This window comes from Scyliorhinus canicula, chromosome 10 (genome assembly GCF_902713615.1).
Source record: "Scyliorhinus canicula chromosome 10, sScyCan1.1, whole genome shotgun sequence".
Lineage (NCBI taxonomy): Eukaryota > Metazoa > Chordata > Chondrichthyes > Carcharhiniformes > Scyliorhinidae > Scyliorhinus > Scyliorhinus canicula.
Window position 1 is genome coordinate 52,954,802 of NC_052155.1, and position 18,866 is coordinate 52,973,667.

The following is an 18,866-nucleotide window of genomic DNA, read 5'->3' on the forward strand; positions in this document are numbered from 1 at the left end:
TCTAACCTGTGCTGGACCTGGTACGTGCAAACCAACTTTATGCAACTGAGCAAGTTTAGAAAGGGGCTTTTACTTAAATTATTTTTGGAATTTAATGAGAGTGTTTTGTTATCCTGCACCTTAACTATGATATGATAAATTATTAGTTGCTGCATGTGCTCAGATCCTATCAGATACCTCCATTCTCATGTCTCCAGCATTTTATTTAAAATCACACGCAACAAGTGTAGAAATTCACAGGATGCCGTGTCACAGAAGTTATTTACTCCACAGTTTAACAGATTGGATTATTTAGCAGTTTGTCAGGCTTATATGTTCGCTACTTTTGATTAAAGTGCACTTGCTCGTAGTCTCTGATCCTGAATAGAAGAGGTATTTCTAATCTGTTGGCATTATGAGCACAGATGTTAAATGCACTGCTTTGTATTCTACAATCCATGGTTCATTCTGATGCACGGTAAGTTATGAAAATGAAATGAAATGAAAATCGCTTATTGTCACGAGTAGACTTCAATGAAGTTACTGTGAAAAGCCCCTAGTCGCCACATTCCGGCGCCTGTCCGGGGAGGCTGGTACGGGATCTAGACCAGGAGTGGGGCTCCTCATCTAGACCAGGTGTAAGGCATTTTGGTTCAGAGCCATTGTTTAGGAGTAATGGGGGAATTTGAGATCGGGGTTCACATGGTACTAGAAAGTGTACAGTGTGACCATCTATCTAGCAAGGTGAACGTGAATCTGGGTTGTGAGGGTCAAATACTGTCTGGTCACTGTCCAAGCTTTCACATGAGGATTTGCTATTTGAGCAAGCTCTCAGAATGCAGCTGGCGTGCTCGAGGACATCCATGTTGAGCTAGAACTCTGGTGTGAGTCAGTTCCTGAAGAAGAGCAGGATGAAAAAAGTTGGAAGAGAATCGGGAGAAAAAGGAAAAAATTTGAAGTGCCGTCATTAACGATTTTTAAAAAAAATTGTTGAAGTTTAGTTTATTTTCAGAAGTTATACGGCAATATAAGCTGTTTTAGTATCAGCGTGAGTATTGTCAGTTTTTGATCTGCCCTATTCCCTGGGACTGTTCATGATCTAGTGATCTTTTGGAATAAACAATGTTTTTGCTCCCTTCCCTCCTGAAAGGGGCCTTTTTTGTCTGGCGTTCTCTTGGTATCACACCAGTGGACACTTCAGTATAAACCTTGACTGTAAGGATGGAATTTTCAACTGATGGTCTCAGCTGAAATGAAAGAACCTGCAGTAGGTGGAATGCATTGACCGCTTCCGCAGATTTTGCCATGGCTCTTCAACTGTACCATAACAACTTATATATAGCAGCTTTAACACAACCAAACCCAAGGCACATCACAGGAACATTATAAAACAAAGTACAAGACGTCGCCATGTAAGGAGATATTCGCTCAGATGACCAAAAGCTTGGTCAAAGTAGTAGGCTTTGAGAAATGTCTTAAAGGAGAAAAGTAAGTTAAAGAGGAAGGGAGGTGTAGCAAAGGTACTCAAGTGCTTGGGGCCCAGATAGCTGAAGGATATGGGAATCAGGTGGGAAAGTGGAGTTGAAATCGAGGATCAGAACAATCTGATTAAGTAATTGAGAAGCTTGAGGGCCAGTACTACGTACCCATGCTCCTCTACTCTTGTTTCCAGCTCGGGTCACTAGCTGATTGGGGAGCACAATGACTTTTTCTTCTAACAAGATTTTTCACCACCCCCCTCTCTCCTCTCTTCCTCTTCCACAGATTGAATCTCGCAAGTTGAAGTTCCGTGAGAATGCCAAGGCCAGGACAGACCACGGAGCAGACATTGTGTACAAATCCCCCAACGTTTCAGACAATACCTCTCCTCTCTGCAGCACGTCACTGGCGGAAAGCCTCAGCTCCCTTGGATCACCGCAGCTTTCTACTCTCGCTGAAGATCTGTGCGCTGCTCTAGCACAGCAAAGCTACTGAATTTTTTTTCCTTCCTCCATGTTCTTTTCAAACTACATTTAACCGAAACAAGAAGTTTAGCGTCATTAACAGGATTTGTGCTTTAAAAAGGATTTGTTCCTATTGAGTTATTTTGGGGCTGGGTAGCTATATTGCACTCTTTTATCTTAAAAATCCACAATACAGATCTAAGGTACTAATTCCAAATGGGACCTTATTAGGGAATAAATTATAAACTTCTGCTCTTTTGAGATAAGAGCTGAGCTTGATACTTCAATGGAGGAACCAGTGTCATTTGAAGACTTGAGTGGAAGAATCTAATAGATCATTTGATCATCAATGGGTGATAGACTGGGGAAGTGGTTCTAGTTAATTCCGTATCCCACCTGCAGCCCAATTATGAACCCTGCCTTGCCAACAGACAGTTGACTAAATGAAGGAAATTTTCCGTTTTCTTTTTCCCAATTTTACTTCACCAAACTGCATTCTCCCATAAATTTGAAACATTGTGTTCTGTACCCTTTCCTTGAAATTCTGGTGCCAGCTGTGAATTAGCATTTTTATTTCAATCGCTTCTCGGCCTTTTGGCTAAGATCAAGCATCAGATCAAGCCAAGATGAGGTGCAATGCTCTTGTCAGCTTGGATTTTGTATGTTTCTCTTGTGGAGACTGTGAATTGGATTAAGTTTGAATTGTTTTATGGCAGCACAGTGGTTAGCACTACTACCTCACGGCGACAAGGACTCCCCGGTTCAATCCAGGCCCTGGGTCACTGTCCATGTGGAGTTTGCACATTCTCCCCGTGTTTGCGTGCGTTTCGCCCCCACAATCCAAAAGATGGGCAGGGTAGGTGGATTGGCCACACTAAATTGCCCCTTGGGGGGGGGGGGAATTGGTTACTCTAACAAAAAAAAACATTTTTTTTTAATTTGAATTGATTTTCGGAACAAGCAATGAGATAGATGGGTGAAGGGTTTGCCCTGTCCACTCTGCGCATTGGCTTTGTAACTTCAAAAATGGGATAAAAAAATTAAACATTTTCAAAACAATTTTCTCTTTCTGCCAAATTTCCTAATAAGTTGTAAAAATCCTAACCCCACTTTCTTCTAAAAGTTGATATTTTCCAGATTTATTTCATCTTTATTTTTTCACCTATTAATAAATCATAAATAAACAGAACACATTGAATTTTCCTGTGCATTCAGAAAGGAGAGGACGGGGTGAGAAACTCAGTTCAGCTTCATTTAAAGGAAAAAAAAATTGAAGTGAATGTTAATGAGGAATCTTTCAATCTTAAAAGGTTTGTTTCTTAACATTTTAACAAATAAAATACAGTCATTATTATAGAGCAGAAACATAGAATGATAGAGGACAGGAGGAGGGCATCGATTATTTTTCTCTTGTGAAGCTCTGTAATCTCTTGGCCATGTTTCTCACAGTGCTAGTCACTGGATTCTTACATAGAGAGAACTAATTTGGGGAGTTGTTCATGGCTCACTTCCCTTTTATGCTTTTTTAATAAAATTATTGAATACTACAGCACAAAAAGAGGCCTCTTGGCACATCATTCATGTGCCAACTCTTAAAAAGAGGTATCCAACTATCTCCCCTCTTTCTCCGCCCCCCCCCCCCCAAACTCTTTCCCTGTAGCTTTTTCTCACTCTTCAATTATCAATTTCTCATGGGGTTCACACTCCCATCCCTGGCTCAAGAAATTGTCGGTTTGAGCTTAACTCCAGCACTTCAGCACATTAGTAAGTCTGGTGCTTCAGTTCAGAACTACTCTGTTGTCACTCATGTTCATCCTGTTGAACTGGATATTACAGCTGGAATGGGAACAGAGTAGGAGAAAAGGCCACCTCCATATGAGGAGTCTCTCGATTTTGTTTGGTGTATCAACTGAGGTACAAGTATTGGCAGCAACTGAGTTGATCTGAGGAGTAGATGACCTAGTGGATGCACTTTAAAATTATTATTTTATAAATTTAGAGTCCCCAATTAATTTTTTCCAATTAAGGGGCAATTTAGCGTTCCCAATCCACCTAACCTGCACATCTTTGGGTTGTGGGGTGAAACCCACGCAGACACTGGGAGAATGTACAAACTTCACATGGACAGACTCAGGGCCGGGATCGAACTGGGGTCCTTGGCGCCGTAAGGCAGCAGTGCTAACAACTGCGCCACCGTGCCGCCTGCACTTTAAAACCTAATCACAACATGATTTCTCCTCATTCTTAAAGCTCAGCTTGGCTGAGGGTAGATATGACTAAAAATCATTGAAATCTAAAAATGTAAACCAGCAGAATGTTTGTGGATATTTTTGCAGCCCAGTTTGTGCACCATAGAGAGACCTGTTGTAGGTCTGGAAGCTGAATCCATTCGCTCAACCTAAATTTCTGCAGTTTCCTCATTCTCTAAACTGTTAAGCTATTGACATAATCCTCCCCAGTTATCAGTCTGCCTTTGAGTGTAGCAGCAACTTGAAGAGGACAAACAAAAATCAAAATACCCAAGATGCTGGAAACAATCGGCAGGTCTGCCAGCAATGCATGTGCAGAGAGAAAGATATTTGACCTGAAATATTAATATCCTTCCTTTCTCCAGAGATGCTGTTTCTCTTTTTGTTGAAGTGGGATAATTCTGTTTTTGCTCTTATTCCTCCTTTCAGTTGCGTGTTACATTCTCAGGAACCATCTCCACCTTAATAAACTATCCGACCTTTCCTCAATATTATTTAGATCAGTTTAAAGATCCCCAGTTATGTAACAATGTGTGTTACACAAGTAACATGATTAACATGTTTAATCCCTCCAGTTAATGATTGTAATTTTATTTTTAAGCACCTCATCCTTTTTCAAAAGGGTCTAATTTTAGAGCCTGTTCCCAGATGCTGCTTTGTTGAAAAGGGACTTTATTTTAAGCATCTTTTATTTGGATCACATGTAAGACTGGTGCTGTTCAAAACAGACACTTGCAGTGCTAGCATCTGTCAGATGAAGCTGGAGCAACTCGGTTTCACCTTCAGTCCAATTAAAATAAATCCTCTGCTGCGGGATACCTCTCCACAGCTGGTTTGAGGGGGATTTGTCTAAAGGTAGGGAGTAGGGTCACAAGTGGATTTCTCTGCAGTGTGAATCAAAGCCATTACCTGGTTTTCTCGCAATAAGAACAAGTCCTGTTAGTGAATAAAACGGCATCTTTTTCCTCACAGTCTTTGCAGCTTCTCTGTTTCCGCCTCGGTGTTTAAAACTGTTTAAACAAAAACAGTAAATTGTTTTAACTTGTAGATTTCTTCAAAGTTAATCTTTGGTGATGAAGTACTGACTATTGTAAAATGAGTAGTGATTTAAAAAAAAATACAATTAACTTTGGTTTCTAAACAATATAATCTTAAAGGTTGTGTCAAATGAAGCACTGCCTTGTTAGGATAACTAGTTGCAGGCAGGATGGTAGAGTGGGTTAGTGCCACGTTGAGAAGGCTTGTGTTCGGTGATGTTTGCTATAGAAGGAAGGCAGCTGTACGTGGAAATGATGTTCGTGTAGAGTTATGTGAAGCGAAAGGTCAGAGAAAGAGAGGCTGTTAAAACACGTTTTGGTCATACACCATCGTGAAGCAGTGAACCAAACTTTAATGGACTGTGACATTCAAGTTAGTTACAAAAGATGGTAGCTACCACAGAGTGGTGAGACTGGGCCTTTGTGCCTTTTGTAAGTTTTTAAATTTGAAAAATGTAAATTTGTAGGTCTCACTTGCACACACATTGTGGGTGAGAGCTGTGCACAGTGCAATCGTGTTAGGTAACTGGCCTCCAAAGAAAAAGCTTGGACCATAAGTTGCTGAAATGGTCTTCACCACAGTGTCTGGTAGCAATGAGAGGGAAAGGGGTATAAAGTATCTGTCTGAACAATCCAGAAATGAAATACTGAAGTGTGACGCCAGAGATGTATACAACATCCTTCCCCTAGGAGGAGTTTCTAAATTATCTGCATGCTATGTGGTGGCGTGAAGTCCTGGGGCTGCTGATCGTCTCCCTCAGTTTGTGGAGAGCCACTAGAAACAGGGACAATGCTTTTTTTCACACTGCCTCTGGCATTCACCAAGTGAGACTTGGATGCGACCAGAGGCGCAGATTTCTCCTTTTCTCATCAATAGTGGGCTGTCTGTAGTGGAAGGTGCATAAATACGGTTTAGTATCCTAGATGGAAGTACAATTGAGAGATGATTCTTATGGTGAGTTAAACCCTTCCTGGACTTAGTCAATCTGTCCCTATCTCCCTATGGCAGATGAAACATAGGAGTGGAAGGTTAACCATATGTAGATGCATCTAAGTTTTGCAAAATCAGGGTTTTACTTTCCAGGTGAAGTTGGGTATTTTGTTGTAGAATTCATGTTTGCTTTCTCGGTGGAGATTTGGTAGACATTAATGGTTTTGCTGAGAAGGATGCAGAGTGTTAAACACTCGCTGCTCATTTATCCTAATCTAAATGTCATGTCATGAATTTACTGCCTCTGTACGAGTCTGTCTCGGTACCAACACTGCTTCTCTCCAGCCTTGTATTGCATTTGCAATCGTAGCCTGTACTTAACCTTTTAAACACTATTCAGAACTGCTCAAGCGTTTAATATATAAATATATTTTCTGTTGTTTACACTTACTTCAAAGTAGCTGTAGAAGATGGCTGGTTATAACAACATTGCTTTATTCTCTGCACTAACGTCTAGGGGTGTGTGTTTGTGCGTGTGCGTATGTTGGGAAACAGAAAGGGATGTGTGGACGAATTTGGGTTATTTTTTTAAAGACTACAGTGTGTGTGTATGTTAGTGTGTTCAGAACTTACACCAGTGGAAAGATAGCAAACTCACTTTAACTGCTCCATAGTCAATGACTTCAGCACTATGGTAATGTACAACATGTACCCAAGTGCAGTTTTATTTTTGTGAATGAGAATGGGTTTTAATATTTGAGAGCCTGGGGATGACTGAGATTCCAGTGAATTGCTGTCCAAGGAGTAGTTAGGATTCCTGACTCTCTAATGTGGATACACTTTTCATTGATGTGTTGTCAGTTTTTCCTCTTTCACCTGTTACTCCCTCCTCTCTCGAAAGCAGTGACTCATGCTGGGACTGTAGTGTCTGGCGGGTGAAGTTCTGATTTGGTTCCCAATGAACAGGCCCTCAATTGGCACCTCAGTGCATATGTCTCCTGCAGAATCCAGTTAATAAAAGGCAGCAAACCCCATGAGATCCATCAGCTAAAGTTGTGTCCCTTGAGTATATTAAAGTGGCTCTTCAGGATTTGACCTGTGAACCAGGAGGAGGTCCTAGGTTTGATCTCAGTGGATTCAGCAGTTGGTGCAGTGTAGTTGCCTGCAGTATGGATTATTTGTCAGATCACCATGTCCCCAGTAGATCCCCAACTGCAAAGTTTCACATGTGATTGCAGGCTGTCAGATCGCTTTTGCTGTGCTGGAATAGCCTGTTCTTTATTGAGTTTCTGCACCCAATGTCTGGGGAGGACAAACGGCCCCCAGCAAGAGTCTGCATCCTTCAAGAGAGGAAGGGATGGAAATTAACCAGAGATGTTAAAGAAACTGAGGTATTAATGATGTTTATCGGGGCTTTTTGTTGGCTTTTAGAAGTGTCTTCATTGTAAATCAGTCAGCTTTATCCTTTCCTTCAAACTTCCTAATAGGAAAAAAAGGTTAGGGCTCATGTTCCGTGGGCCCTTGTCTGTTTTCAATAACTTGTTAAAAATCTGTTGCGAAGAGGTGTTGCCATCCAGAATTGCTACATTTACTGGTGGAACTAGGTTTGATTCATTTCAGTACAAAGAAACATTTGCACAGAATTGATTTTGCGATAAAGGGGGGATTACTGTGGGCCCGAGAATCCCATGACAGATTGGTTCAGGTTTACAATTGTGTTGAAAAATGCTATCTTAAAATTTTATGCATCCAACAGTTTGTAAAGAATTGTACAATTCGCTCTCTGCGGGATGTTTCGTGCATGTGTACTTGTTACCAGGATCAATTTTAATGTGATGTTCGTGCTGCTGTGATTGTGATTTTTTTTCTTTTTTGTTTTAGTTGCTTTGCCTTTGTGTGGTTTAATGTGAATTGGTCTGTGTCAGGAGCAAATGGCAACCCCTTAACATCGCCTGACTGCCGTTTGTGTTTTTAAAACCACCAATACCACTTCCCGGTGCCACCTGGAGTTAGCATGAAGCTATTATAATGGGATTGTGGCCAGTCATGCTCACCTAAAGCAGCAGTAGAAACTCCACAATTGACATCAGTATCTTCTTGACTGGAGAAAGGGCAGGGAAAGTGTAGGGTGAAAATTAGCCTGGGTTCCAGTTTTCAATGGCTATTCAGCAACTGACTCCAGCGTTAATATACCTAATAGATGTCCAGAGAAAGGAAGAGTAGGCTCTGATGTCCAGTATAGATGAATAGCCCACCTAGACTTGAATGTGATGAATAGTCATGAACTGGGTACCCATGGAGGTATGATCCAATTCTTCGGGACATCGAAGAGGGGTGGGAAAAACCTGCAGGCAGTTAAAAGATAGTCTTGAATGAGGGCCAGTTTTTGGAACTGTGTAAATGGTTTGGTATTTCAGTAATCAGTGGGATCTGATTCCAGAGGTAATGATTTGTCTTACAATGTCCTCACTTTAGCATCTGCCCCCCCCCCCCCCCCAACCTTGCCCACCAAACATTACTCTTGTTACTTGATCACTGTGATACCAGACCATACTCTCCAGAATGAATTTTGATTTATTTGCTTGTGAATTGTTCCTTTAAATGAATATTGAAATATTACATTTTTAAAATCTGCATGTGCTACCTAGATTTCTAAAAACAAAAAAAAATCCGATATGGAGTTTTAGCTAACAGCTTTTGTGGGGGAAGGCAGTGAAATGATCAGGCCACTGACAGTTTTCACTCTGACCCAGGTGTCCCTGGGTAGTGTGGAACCCAGTGTGACCTGCATCAGATTACAGAGCAGGTGTGTGATGTGACAGACATTGTGATTGATGTTTAATGATGTAGATTCTGTTATATATAAATATTTTAAAAAACACTGCAGTCTATTCAGAGCCATCCCCTTAAAAAATGTTTGTGTCCACTGTGAGACTGGATGATTTGTGGCTTTGTGTAAGTTATGGAGAGCCAGTATCTCTGACAGACTGCACAGAAACTAAATTCTTCAAATGTTGGCTGTCCTTTTAAAGTAAGAGTCACCATCCGAAGGTCTGTTTTTGAGCGAAAACTATCTTTGTTCAAAGGGACTTGATTTCCTCCTCGACAGAAGTTGAAATTATTTGATTCTTTCTCATCACTAACTCTGCACTCCTTTTGATGCTGCATTATTGTGTTTATGTCCGCCTGTTCATGGTTCACCTCTCACATACTTCAGATCAATTATCCCTTCAAATGTTGATTGATGCCCCAAACCACCCACATCGAACAAAAACAGCAGAAAAGAGACATGACAAAAGCACCTCAGATCTTTAGTAGGAAAAGGTGGGGATGAGACCATTGTAGTAGCGCAACCATCAGTTCCCCAACACCCTCTCCCCTCCCATTTCTCTTTCCCCTCCACTTTATCACTCTCTTCATCTTTCCTTCTCCCTAACCACCTGTATTTTGGAAATATCAGTCTGCAGTTAACCTTGTCTGTTAGTTTCTTCCAATAATTTTCATTCATTAAAAAATTATTCATGGAATCTTTTTTCCCCACCAGTTTTACATTTATTTTGTTTTTTTTAAAGTGGGGGTATGGCCTATGATGGTGAGACTCTTAAAGATCTTGAGATTTCAGTTTATTTTACTTGCGCCCGTTCAAAATTCCTTTGAGGCCATTTGAATCAAATCATCGTTTCCTAACAGAGAAATGTGATGAAGCTTTAAGCATCCATCCACTAAGGTCACAAACATAATTTCGAGGCATGAATTCTTTACAATAAAGGACTTTTCGTTGTTTCTACAACGTGAAATGAGAGAAGCGAGACTTTTAAAACATGACCTGTTACTGAAGACTGAGGAACATGAGTTCACATTTGTGTTTAGTGTGTTTTTTTTTTAAATCTGGAAATAGATTTTAAAAACAGTAAATGGCTCCAGCAGTGAGTATCTGGGTGAGGTTGTACAGTATTTCTGCTGCTGCTGTTGTCCACACATTTTAATGTTCCGGAATTTTCTTCTCGCTTTTGCTATTTGGCCGCTGATAAGCATCATTCATGTGGCAGAACTCAATTCCCATTGTTCAGTCCTTATTGTATAAGTAAAGGTTTGAAATAAAGCTTATATGTTGATGTTAGCCGTGTGTGTGTATTTTGTGTTACGTTTTCTGAGGTTATACCATGTGTATATATCCAAAATGTTATGGTGTAATGGTCCTGCTGGGGCGATTGGCCTCCCAAGTTAAATTCCCAGTAGATCAGGGACACCAATCTTTCTAAGCAATGTTCATCTGGTATATTCACAACTCTGTCTGTGGGGGAGTGGGGCGAGCGATAGTTACATTTATTCCCAGGTATTGCTTGTATCCTTATCTTCACTCTGACCTATTGTCCATCCTTCAATCCTATTGATGGCTGTGTCTTCAGCAATCTCTGGAATTCTGTCCCTAAACCTCTTCTCGCTTCCTGAAAGCCTGCACCTTTGATCAAGTCTTTAGTCATCTTGGCTCAGTGTGATGACCCTTGGGGTCTTTTACTGTGTTAATGGTGCTATATATGTGTAAGCTTTTGCCATTGATCTTGTCCCTTGTTACAGTTCAGTTCTACTTTTTTGCTGCTCCTGGTTTTGGTTCTTGGAGGAGTGGGAGAAGTGTAGATCTTAAAACAAAGGTAAGGATTCTTTGTGGAAGGGTTTAATTCAGCTGACCTGATAATCCTGGTGCCTCCTGGAGTAGAGAGAGCAGCCTAGGTAAAGGGTTGATTGCAGCTTGATTAAAGGCACCAGGAAGTATGCAAACTGAAAATGGAAGTCCGTAACCTGCTCCAAATGGCTGCTGGAGCTAAGAACTTGTTCCTTGCTGTTCAGAACATAAAACAGGGAAATGCTAGTTGGAAACTGGTCTTTTAAATCCAGCCTTATGAATGCAACACCCTTCCAGAAATAGATTGCACCAAATTAATGTAAATAACAAAATAACACTACAGCATCCTTGAGCTCACTGGCCTATATTTGTTGCCAGTCCGTCAACATGACGGTGTGAAAATTTATTGGAGCAAAATGCTATGGTTGCTGGAAATACTTGGCAGATCTGCCTAGCATTTGTGGACAAAGAAACAGTTAATCTATCTGGTTGATGACCTTTCATCGGATACCCAAAACTTTTATCCTTGTTTTTTAATCTCTTCAAGATCTTATCCTTACCTTTCGCTGTATCTTTTCTTTGGAAATGTTTTTTATTGAGTTTTCATATTTTATATCCAACAAATTACAAATTATTAGAAAAAAAACACGCAAAAATTAACATGTATATTTACACGTAAGCATCTTCATAATAACAACTGTGACCGCCCCCTTTAACCGGCATACATACTTTACATTCCCCAATATCCTTTGGAGACCTCTACACGCTTCCAGGTTTACCTCTTGCACATTACCTATTTTATTTGCTTCACCATTTACAGCCATGCCTTGAAGTTGCTTTGGCTCTAATTCTGAAATTCTCTCCCTAAATCTCCCTCTATCTCCTTTAAGGCATGCCTTATAAACTACATCTTTGACCATATATTTGGTCATCTAATAGCTCCTTCTCTGGCGCCATCAGATTGTGTCTGATAATGTTCTTGTGAAACGTCTTGGGACACTTTGTTAACGGCTATGTACAAATACATGTGAATTAGGAGCAGGGTAGGCCACTCAACCTTTTGAGCCTGATCCCCCATTCAATAATATTATGGCTGATCTGACTGCAATCTCCTGCCTACCCCCAAATTCCTTCCACCCCTTTGTTTTAACAAGAATCTATCTACCTCTGCTTTGAAAACGGTCAAAAATTTTGCTTACACTGCTTTTGAGGAAGGGAATTACAAAGACTCACTGCCCTCTGGAAGGAAAATGTTCTTCCCATCTGTCTTAAATGGTTGACCCTTTATTTTTAAACAGTGACCCCTAGTTCTAGATTCTCCCACAGGTGGAAACACCCTCTCCACATACACCGTGTCAAGAGCTTTCAAGGATCTTGTATGTTTGAATCAAGTGGCCTCTTCCTCTTCAGAACTCCAGTGCATAGAAGCATAGAACCTGTCCAATGTTTCCTCATAAGACTACCCATTCCGGGTATAAGCTTAGAAAATCTTCTCCAAACGCCTTTAAATTTTTAATCTTTCCTTAAATAAGGAGACTGTACTCTATATGCGATTTCACCAATGTCCTGTACAACTGTAGCATAACTTCCCAACATTTTTATTTTCCCCTCACAATAAACTAACATTCTATTAGCTTTCCTTTTTTTTTAAAAATAAATTCTTTTTTTTAAGAACCCAATTCTTTTTGTCCAATTAAGGGACAGGTTAGCGTGGCCAGTGTACCTACCCTGCACATCTTTTTGAGTTGTGGGGGTGAGACCTACACAGACACAGGGAGAATGTGCAAACTCCAAACGGGCGGTGACCCAGGGCTGGGATCGAACCCGGGTCCTTGGCAGGGCTAACAACTGCATCACCATGCTGCCATTCTATTAGCTTTCCTAACTGTTTGCTGTACCTGTATACTAGCCTTTTGTGATTTATGCACCAGGACACCCAGATCCCTCTGCACCCTGGAGCTCTCTAACCTCTCACCATTTAGCTTTTTTTATTATCCCTGTCAAAATGGACAATTTCTCACTGACCCTTTGCTTTTTTTCATTCCCCTCCATGCTACAGATGAACCAGGTCTGATTCCTTGGTAATATTCGGCTAACATTTGGGCATGTGAGATAATTTGGCATGGCAGGTAGTCTGGAACAGTCAGGAAAGTAGGGCTTTTCAACTTCTACAGGCCATGAGAGATTGGGGGCAGGGCGTTATACAAATATGTAAAATAGGAAACTGAACTGAAAAGATAAACTCAGCATTATTTTAAGGTCGTATCACAAATAATACAGGACAAGAGGTGGCCATTCAGCCCATTCAGCCTGTGCTGGGTCTTATCAAGTATTTATCGAGTTCCACTTTGTCCATTTAACCTTTTATAAAAAAGCTTTTGCATTACGTCACTGGTTACTTTCATAATTACCTTAATCTGTGTCCTCTTACTGAGATTTCTCATATTGGAAACAGATCCTCTTTATTTACTATCTCAAAACACTTCAATACCTTGAACATCTCTCTGTATAATCTCCCTTAATCTTGTCTAAGGAGAACCTGTTTCTCAAGTGGCTCCAAGTATTATGGTCACAGACGAGACCCCAACAGTTACTAAGATAAGCCCCAATATTTTAGTTTATTTTGTAAGAATGTGCAGAAAGAATACTTCACTTCAGGAGTGATTGCTCGAAGAAATAGGGATTTAGTATTTTAAAACACAACTTTATTACCAACACACTATTAAACTCATTAACATCACACCCAAAAATAGTTTACGATTACCCCTTAAACAATACGACTAAATATAATACCCTTAATTACTATCTATTCCTAATTAAACAAGAAATGAAAAATCATACAGCTTTCAATCAATCCTACATCCCAACTTGCTTTCCACAACAGATATGGCTCCTGTTAGAACCCCTGCAGACTCTGGCTGTTTAATTCAGCATCCCCCTTATCCTCAGACAAGTCTGCAGTCCTTTAAATACTATTAATATTTTGTATTAACTATCCTAAAGTCACCATAGTCCCAGATGATCATAGTCTGCATTCCCCTTTGAGGGAGAGAGCTGACTGGTGGTGGTTTAACCTGAGGATCACCACATTGCAGGCGAGGGTCAAGGTTGAGAAGTTGGGTTTTAATGAATAACCTCAGCTGGTATGGGAATACACAATCCAGGGGTTGGTATGGTGGCGCCATGAGCGGTTGCCCCCTGCCGACCTTGTTCCGCATCACAAACCAGCTATCTCGCCCACTAAGCTAAACTGGGCTCCACCTTTCCCACTGTGACAGCAAAAGATTTTACTTGTGGACTCGGTGTTAGCCAGAAAAGAACTCAAATCAAAAGCTTTCTCAAAATGTCTGAATGCCTGATCTCCACACACCAATGCCATCTCCCCAAGCTGAAAACACATTAATTCCCCAAGGCCTGCCCCAAGTCAAACAGTGCACTCGCCCATGCTTTTTACTCTAGTCAATTTCACCTCTAGCTCCTAAACGCTTTCGGGTCTTGTAAAAAAAGATTATTTTTAAAATCATGGTTACTGCAGTCACACATTAACTCCGGCTTTTAACCCTTATATTGGATTGTAAACATTTGGCAATTTATCTAAAGTCCTGCATTTATCCCAATTATCCAATTAATTTTTATCCCAGGTGACATTCCTGTCGATCTTCTCTGTACCTTCACCTAGGCCTTGAGATTCTTCCTGAAGTACTTAAGTATTTTGCACAAAATTGGACCCAATGTGCGCGATTCTCCCGCATCGTTGTGCTCTCACTCGAGCATAATGAGGCCAAAAACTGATACGCACCAGGCGGCAAACAGTCTGTGATGCTACCTGCCCGCTCCCGTAGGCAAAATCGGGATCTCGCTGTAGCGTGGCGAGAAACCAATTATCACCATTTAAGCCCCATTTCCACACAATTAACAAGAGCCACACCATATCCAACGGCCTCCTGTCATTCAGCGGCTTCTCCAGAAAGTGCTCACACTGGTGCCGATTGGTACTCCTTTTGAAAACGTGAACCTGGCGGAAAGACTTGTGAGAAGCCGAGGAGGTGAGTAGCCATCGTTGCTTGCAGGCAAATAGCCCGTGGGTTCTGGGCTTGCCACCCCAGTGCTCGGCGGGGGACCCTCTGCAGGGATGAGTTGCTGGGGGGGGGGGGGGGGGGAGAGGGGGGAGGGGGGACCCCCTCGCGGCACCACAATGCCAACTCCTGGATAGTGTATTCCCGTTCTGGGGGCAACCCCTGTCCCTGCCCGTCTGACCAAACAACTACCCATAACCGCTGCCGAGGCCTCTGGCCCCACAGCTGAAGGCTATCGCTAATAGGGAATTGGCAATCGTGGTTAAGTGAGCACTTCACGCACGCAAAGTGGACTCCCGTGGGTGGTCAGGCTACGTAGCATGTGGGAGTCATAGATAGATAGAACTTTCATAGAATTTACAGTGCAGAAGGTCATTGCCTAGCATCCCAATCACACCCTGATGCCTGGAAACTGTGCTTAACACTGTGGGGGGCAACATCAGAATACCAGGGGATGGGTCACAGCTCCGGGAACATGCCCACTGTAAGAGGATGGGTGAGAGCCACAGGGAGGGCGGGAGAATGCAGGGAAAGATGGGCAGAGGGTCCGGGGGTCAGCCCACATTGCGGAAAAAGTGACAGAGGCATCATAATGGTTGTGTGACTCCCGTTGGTGCCCACCCCCTCCCTACCCCGGTGCCCTCAATGATCCTCAACGTGCTTGGCCCTCCTAGCTCTACCACTATATCTTGATGTTTCCCCAGGATGCACATCTGAGGTGAAGGCAGCAAGGTACTGGACAATAGTAGCTGTGTTACAGTCAGGGGAAAGAAAACTAACAGGCAGACAGTGCAGGGATCCCTCGTGGCCGTTCCCCTTCAAAACAAGTATACCGTTTTGGATGCTGTTGGGGGGGATGACCTACCGGGGGGAAGGCCCCAGCGGCCAGGTCTCTGGCACTGAGTCTGGCTCGGGGGCTCAGAAGGGAAGGGGGGAGCATAGAAAAGCAATACTGTAGTAATAGGAGATTCAATGGTTAGGGGAATAGATAGGAGATTCTGTGGTCGCGAACGAGACTCCCGAAAGGTATGTTGCCTCCCGGGTGCCAGGGCCAGGGATGTCTCGGATCGTGTCTTCAGGATCCTGAAGGGGGAGGGTGAGCAGCCAGAAGTCGTGGTGCACATTGGTACCAACGACGTAGGTAGGAAAAAGGGTGTGGAGGTAATAAACACGTTTAGGGAGTTAGGCTGGAAGTTAAAGGCCAGGACAGACAGAGTTGTCATCTCTGGTTTGTTGCCAGTGCCACGTGATAGCGAGGCTAGGAATAGGGAGAGAGTGCAGTTGAACATGTGGCTGCAGGAATGGTGTAGGAGGGAGGGCTTCAGGTATTTGGCTAATTGGAGCGCATTCTGGGGAAGGTGGGACCTGTACAAGCAGGACGGGTTGCATCTGAACCAGAGGGGCACCAATATCCTGGGGGGGGGAGATTTTCTAGTACTCTTCGGGAGGGTTTAAACTAATTTGGCAGGGGAATGGGAACCGGATTTGTAGTCCCGCAACTAAGGAAGCCGATATTCAGGACGCCAAAGCACGTAGGGATGCAGTGGGGAAGGTAACAATGACAAAGGAGAGTACTTGCAGGCAAGGAGATGGATTGAAGTGTGTATACTTTAATGCAAGAAGCATCAGGAATAAGGTGGGTGAACTTAAGGCATGGATCGGTACTTGGGACTACGATGTGGTGGCCATCACGGAAACTTGGATAGAAGAGGGGCAGAAATGGTTGTTGGAGGTCCCTGGTTATAGATGTTTCAACAAGATTAGGGAGGATGGTAAAAGAGGTGGGGGGGGGGGGGTGGCATTGTTAATTAGAGGTAGTATAACAGCTGCAGAAAGGCAGTTCGAGGAGGATCTGCCTACTGAGGTAATATGGGTTGAAGTCAGAAATAGGAAAGGAGCAGTCACCTTGTTGGGAGTTTTCTATAGGCCCCCCAATAGCAGCAGAGATGTGGAGGAACAGATTGGGAAACAGATTTTGGAAAGGTGCAGAAGTCACAGGGTAGTAGTCATGGGTGACTTCAACTTCCCAAACAGTGAGTGGAAACTCTTTTTAGATCAAATAGTTTGGATGGGGTAGTGTTTGTGCAGTGTGTCCAGGAAGCTTTTCTAACACAGTATGTAGATTGTCCGACCAGAGGGGAGGCCATATTGGATTTGGTACTTGGTAATGAACCAGGGCAGGTGATAGATTTGTTAGTGGGGGAGCATTTTGGAGGTAGTGACCACAATTCTGTGACTTTCACTTTAGTTATGGAGAGGGATAGGTGCGTGCAACAGGGCAAGCTTTACAATTGGGGGAAGGGTAAATACAATGCTGTCAGACAAGAATTGAAGTGCAGAAGTTGGGAACATAGGCTGTCAGGGAAGGACACAAGTGAAATGTGGAACATGTTCAAGGAACAGGTACTGCGTGTCTTTGATATGTATGTCCCTGTCAGGCAGGGAAGGGATGGTCGAGTGAGGGAACCATGGTTGACAAGAGAGGTTGAATGTCTTGTTAAGAGGAAGAAGGAGACTTATGTAAGGCTGAGGAAACAAGGTTCAGACAGGTCGCTGGAGGGATACAAGATAGCCAGGAGGGAACTGAAGAAAGGGATTAGGAGAGCTAAGAGAGGGCATGAAATATCTTTGGCAGGTAGGATCAAGGAAAACCCCAAGGCCTTTTGCACATATGTGAGAAATATAAGAATGACTAGAGCGAGGGTAGGTCCAATCAAGGACAGTAGCGGGAGATTGTGTATTGAGTCTGAAGAGATAGGAGAGGTTTTGAACAAGAATTTTTCTTCAGTATTTACAAACGAGAGGGCCCATATTGTTGGAGAGGACAGTGTGAAACAGACTGATAAGCTCGAGGAGATACTTGTCAGGAAGGAAGATGTGTTGTGCGTTTTGAAAAACTTGAGGATAGACAAGTCCCCCGGGCCTGACTGGATATATCCAAGGATTCTATGGGAAGCAAGAAATGAAATTGCAGAGCCATTGGCAATGATCTTTTCGTCCTCGCTGTCAACGGGGGTGGTACCAGAGGATTGGAGAGTGGCGAATGTCGTGCCCTTGTTCAAAAAAGGGAATAGGGATAACCCTGGGAATTACAGGCCAGTTAGTCTTACTTCGGTGGTAGGCAAAGTAATGGAAAGGGTACTGAGGGATAGGATTTCTGAGCATCTGGAAAGACACTGCTTGATTAGGGATAGTCAGCACGGATTTGTGAGGGGTAGGTCTTGCCTTACAAGTCTTATTGACTTCTTTGAGGAGGTGACCAAGCATGTGGATGAAGGTAAAGTAGTGGATGTATTGTAAATGGATTTTAGTAAGGCATTTGATAAGGTTTCCCATTGTAAGCTTGTGCAGAAAGTAAGGAGGCATGGGATAGTGGGAAATTTGGCCAGAAATCTGGCTAACCGATAGAAGACAGAGAGTGGTGGTGGATGGCAAATATTCAGCCTGGAGCCCAGTTATCAGTGGCGAACCGCAGGGATCAGTTCTGGGTCCTCTGCTGTTTGTGATTTTCATTAACGACCTGGATGAGGGAGTTGAAGGGTGGGTCAGTAAATTTGCAGATGATACGAAGATTGGTGGAGTTGTGGATAGTGAGGAGGGCTGTTGTCGGCTTCAAAGAGACATAGATAGGATGCAGAGCTGGGCTGAGAAGTGGCAGATGGAGTTTAACCCTGACAAGTGTGAGGTTGTCCATTTTGGAAGGACAAATATGAATGCGGAATACAGGGTTAACGGTAGGGTTCTTGGCAATGTGGAGGAGCAGAGAGATCTTGGGGTCTATGTTCATAGATCTTTGAAAGTTGCCACTCAAGTGGATAGAGCTGTGAAGAAGGCCAATGGTGTGCTAGCGTTCATTAGCAGAGGGATTGAATTTAAGAGCCGTGAGGTGATGATGCAGCTGTACAAAACCTTGGTCAGGCCACATTTGGAGTACTGTGTGCAGTTCTGGTCGCCTCATTTTAGGAAGGATGTGGAAGCTTTGGAAAAGGTGCAAAGGAGATTTACCAGGATGTTGCCTGGAATGGAG

At 42.8% G+C, this 18,866-nt stretch overlaps 1 protein-coding gene across 11 annotated transcripts in view; it reads left to right on the forward strand.

Moving 5' to 3' along the window:
• LOC119972367 (microtubule-associated protein 4-like) overlaps positions 1–10,259 on the forward strand; it is a 516,984-nt gene extending 506,725 nt beyond the window's left edge. For 9 of the 11 annotated variants that reach the window (XM_038808936.1, XM_038808935.1, XM_038808937.1 and 6 more), the window contains one exon: positions 1,744–10,259. In XM_038808936.1, coding sequence (XP_038664864.1) covers positions 1,744–1,953 — 210 coding nt within the window. In that variant the 3' untranslated portion in view covers positions 1,954–10,259. The remainder of the gene's footprint in view (positions 1–1,743) is intronic. The other 2 variants (XM_038808929.1, XM_038808931.1) reach the window with 1 other exon arrangement.
• The last annotated feature ends 8,607 nt before the right edge of the window (positions 10,260–18,866 follow it).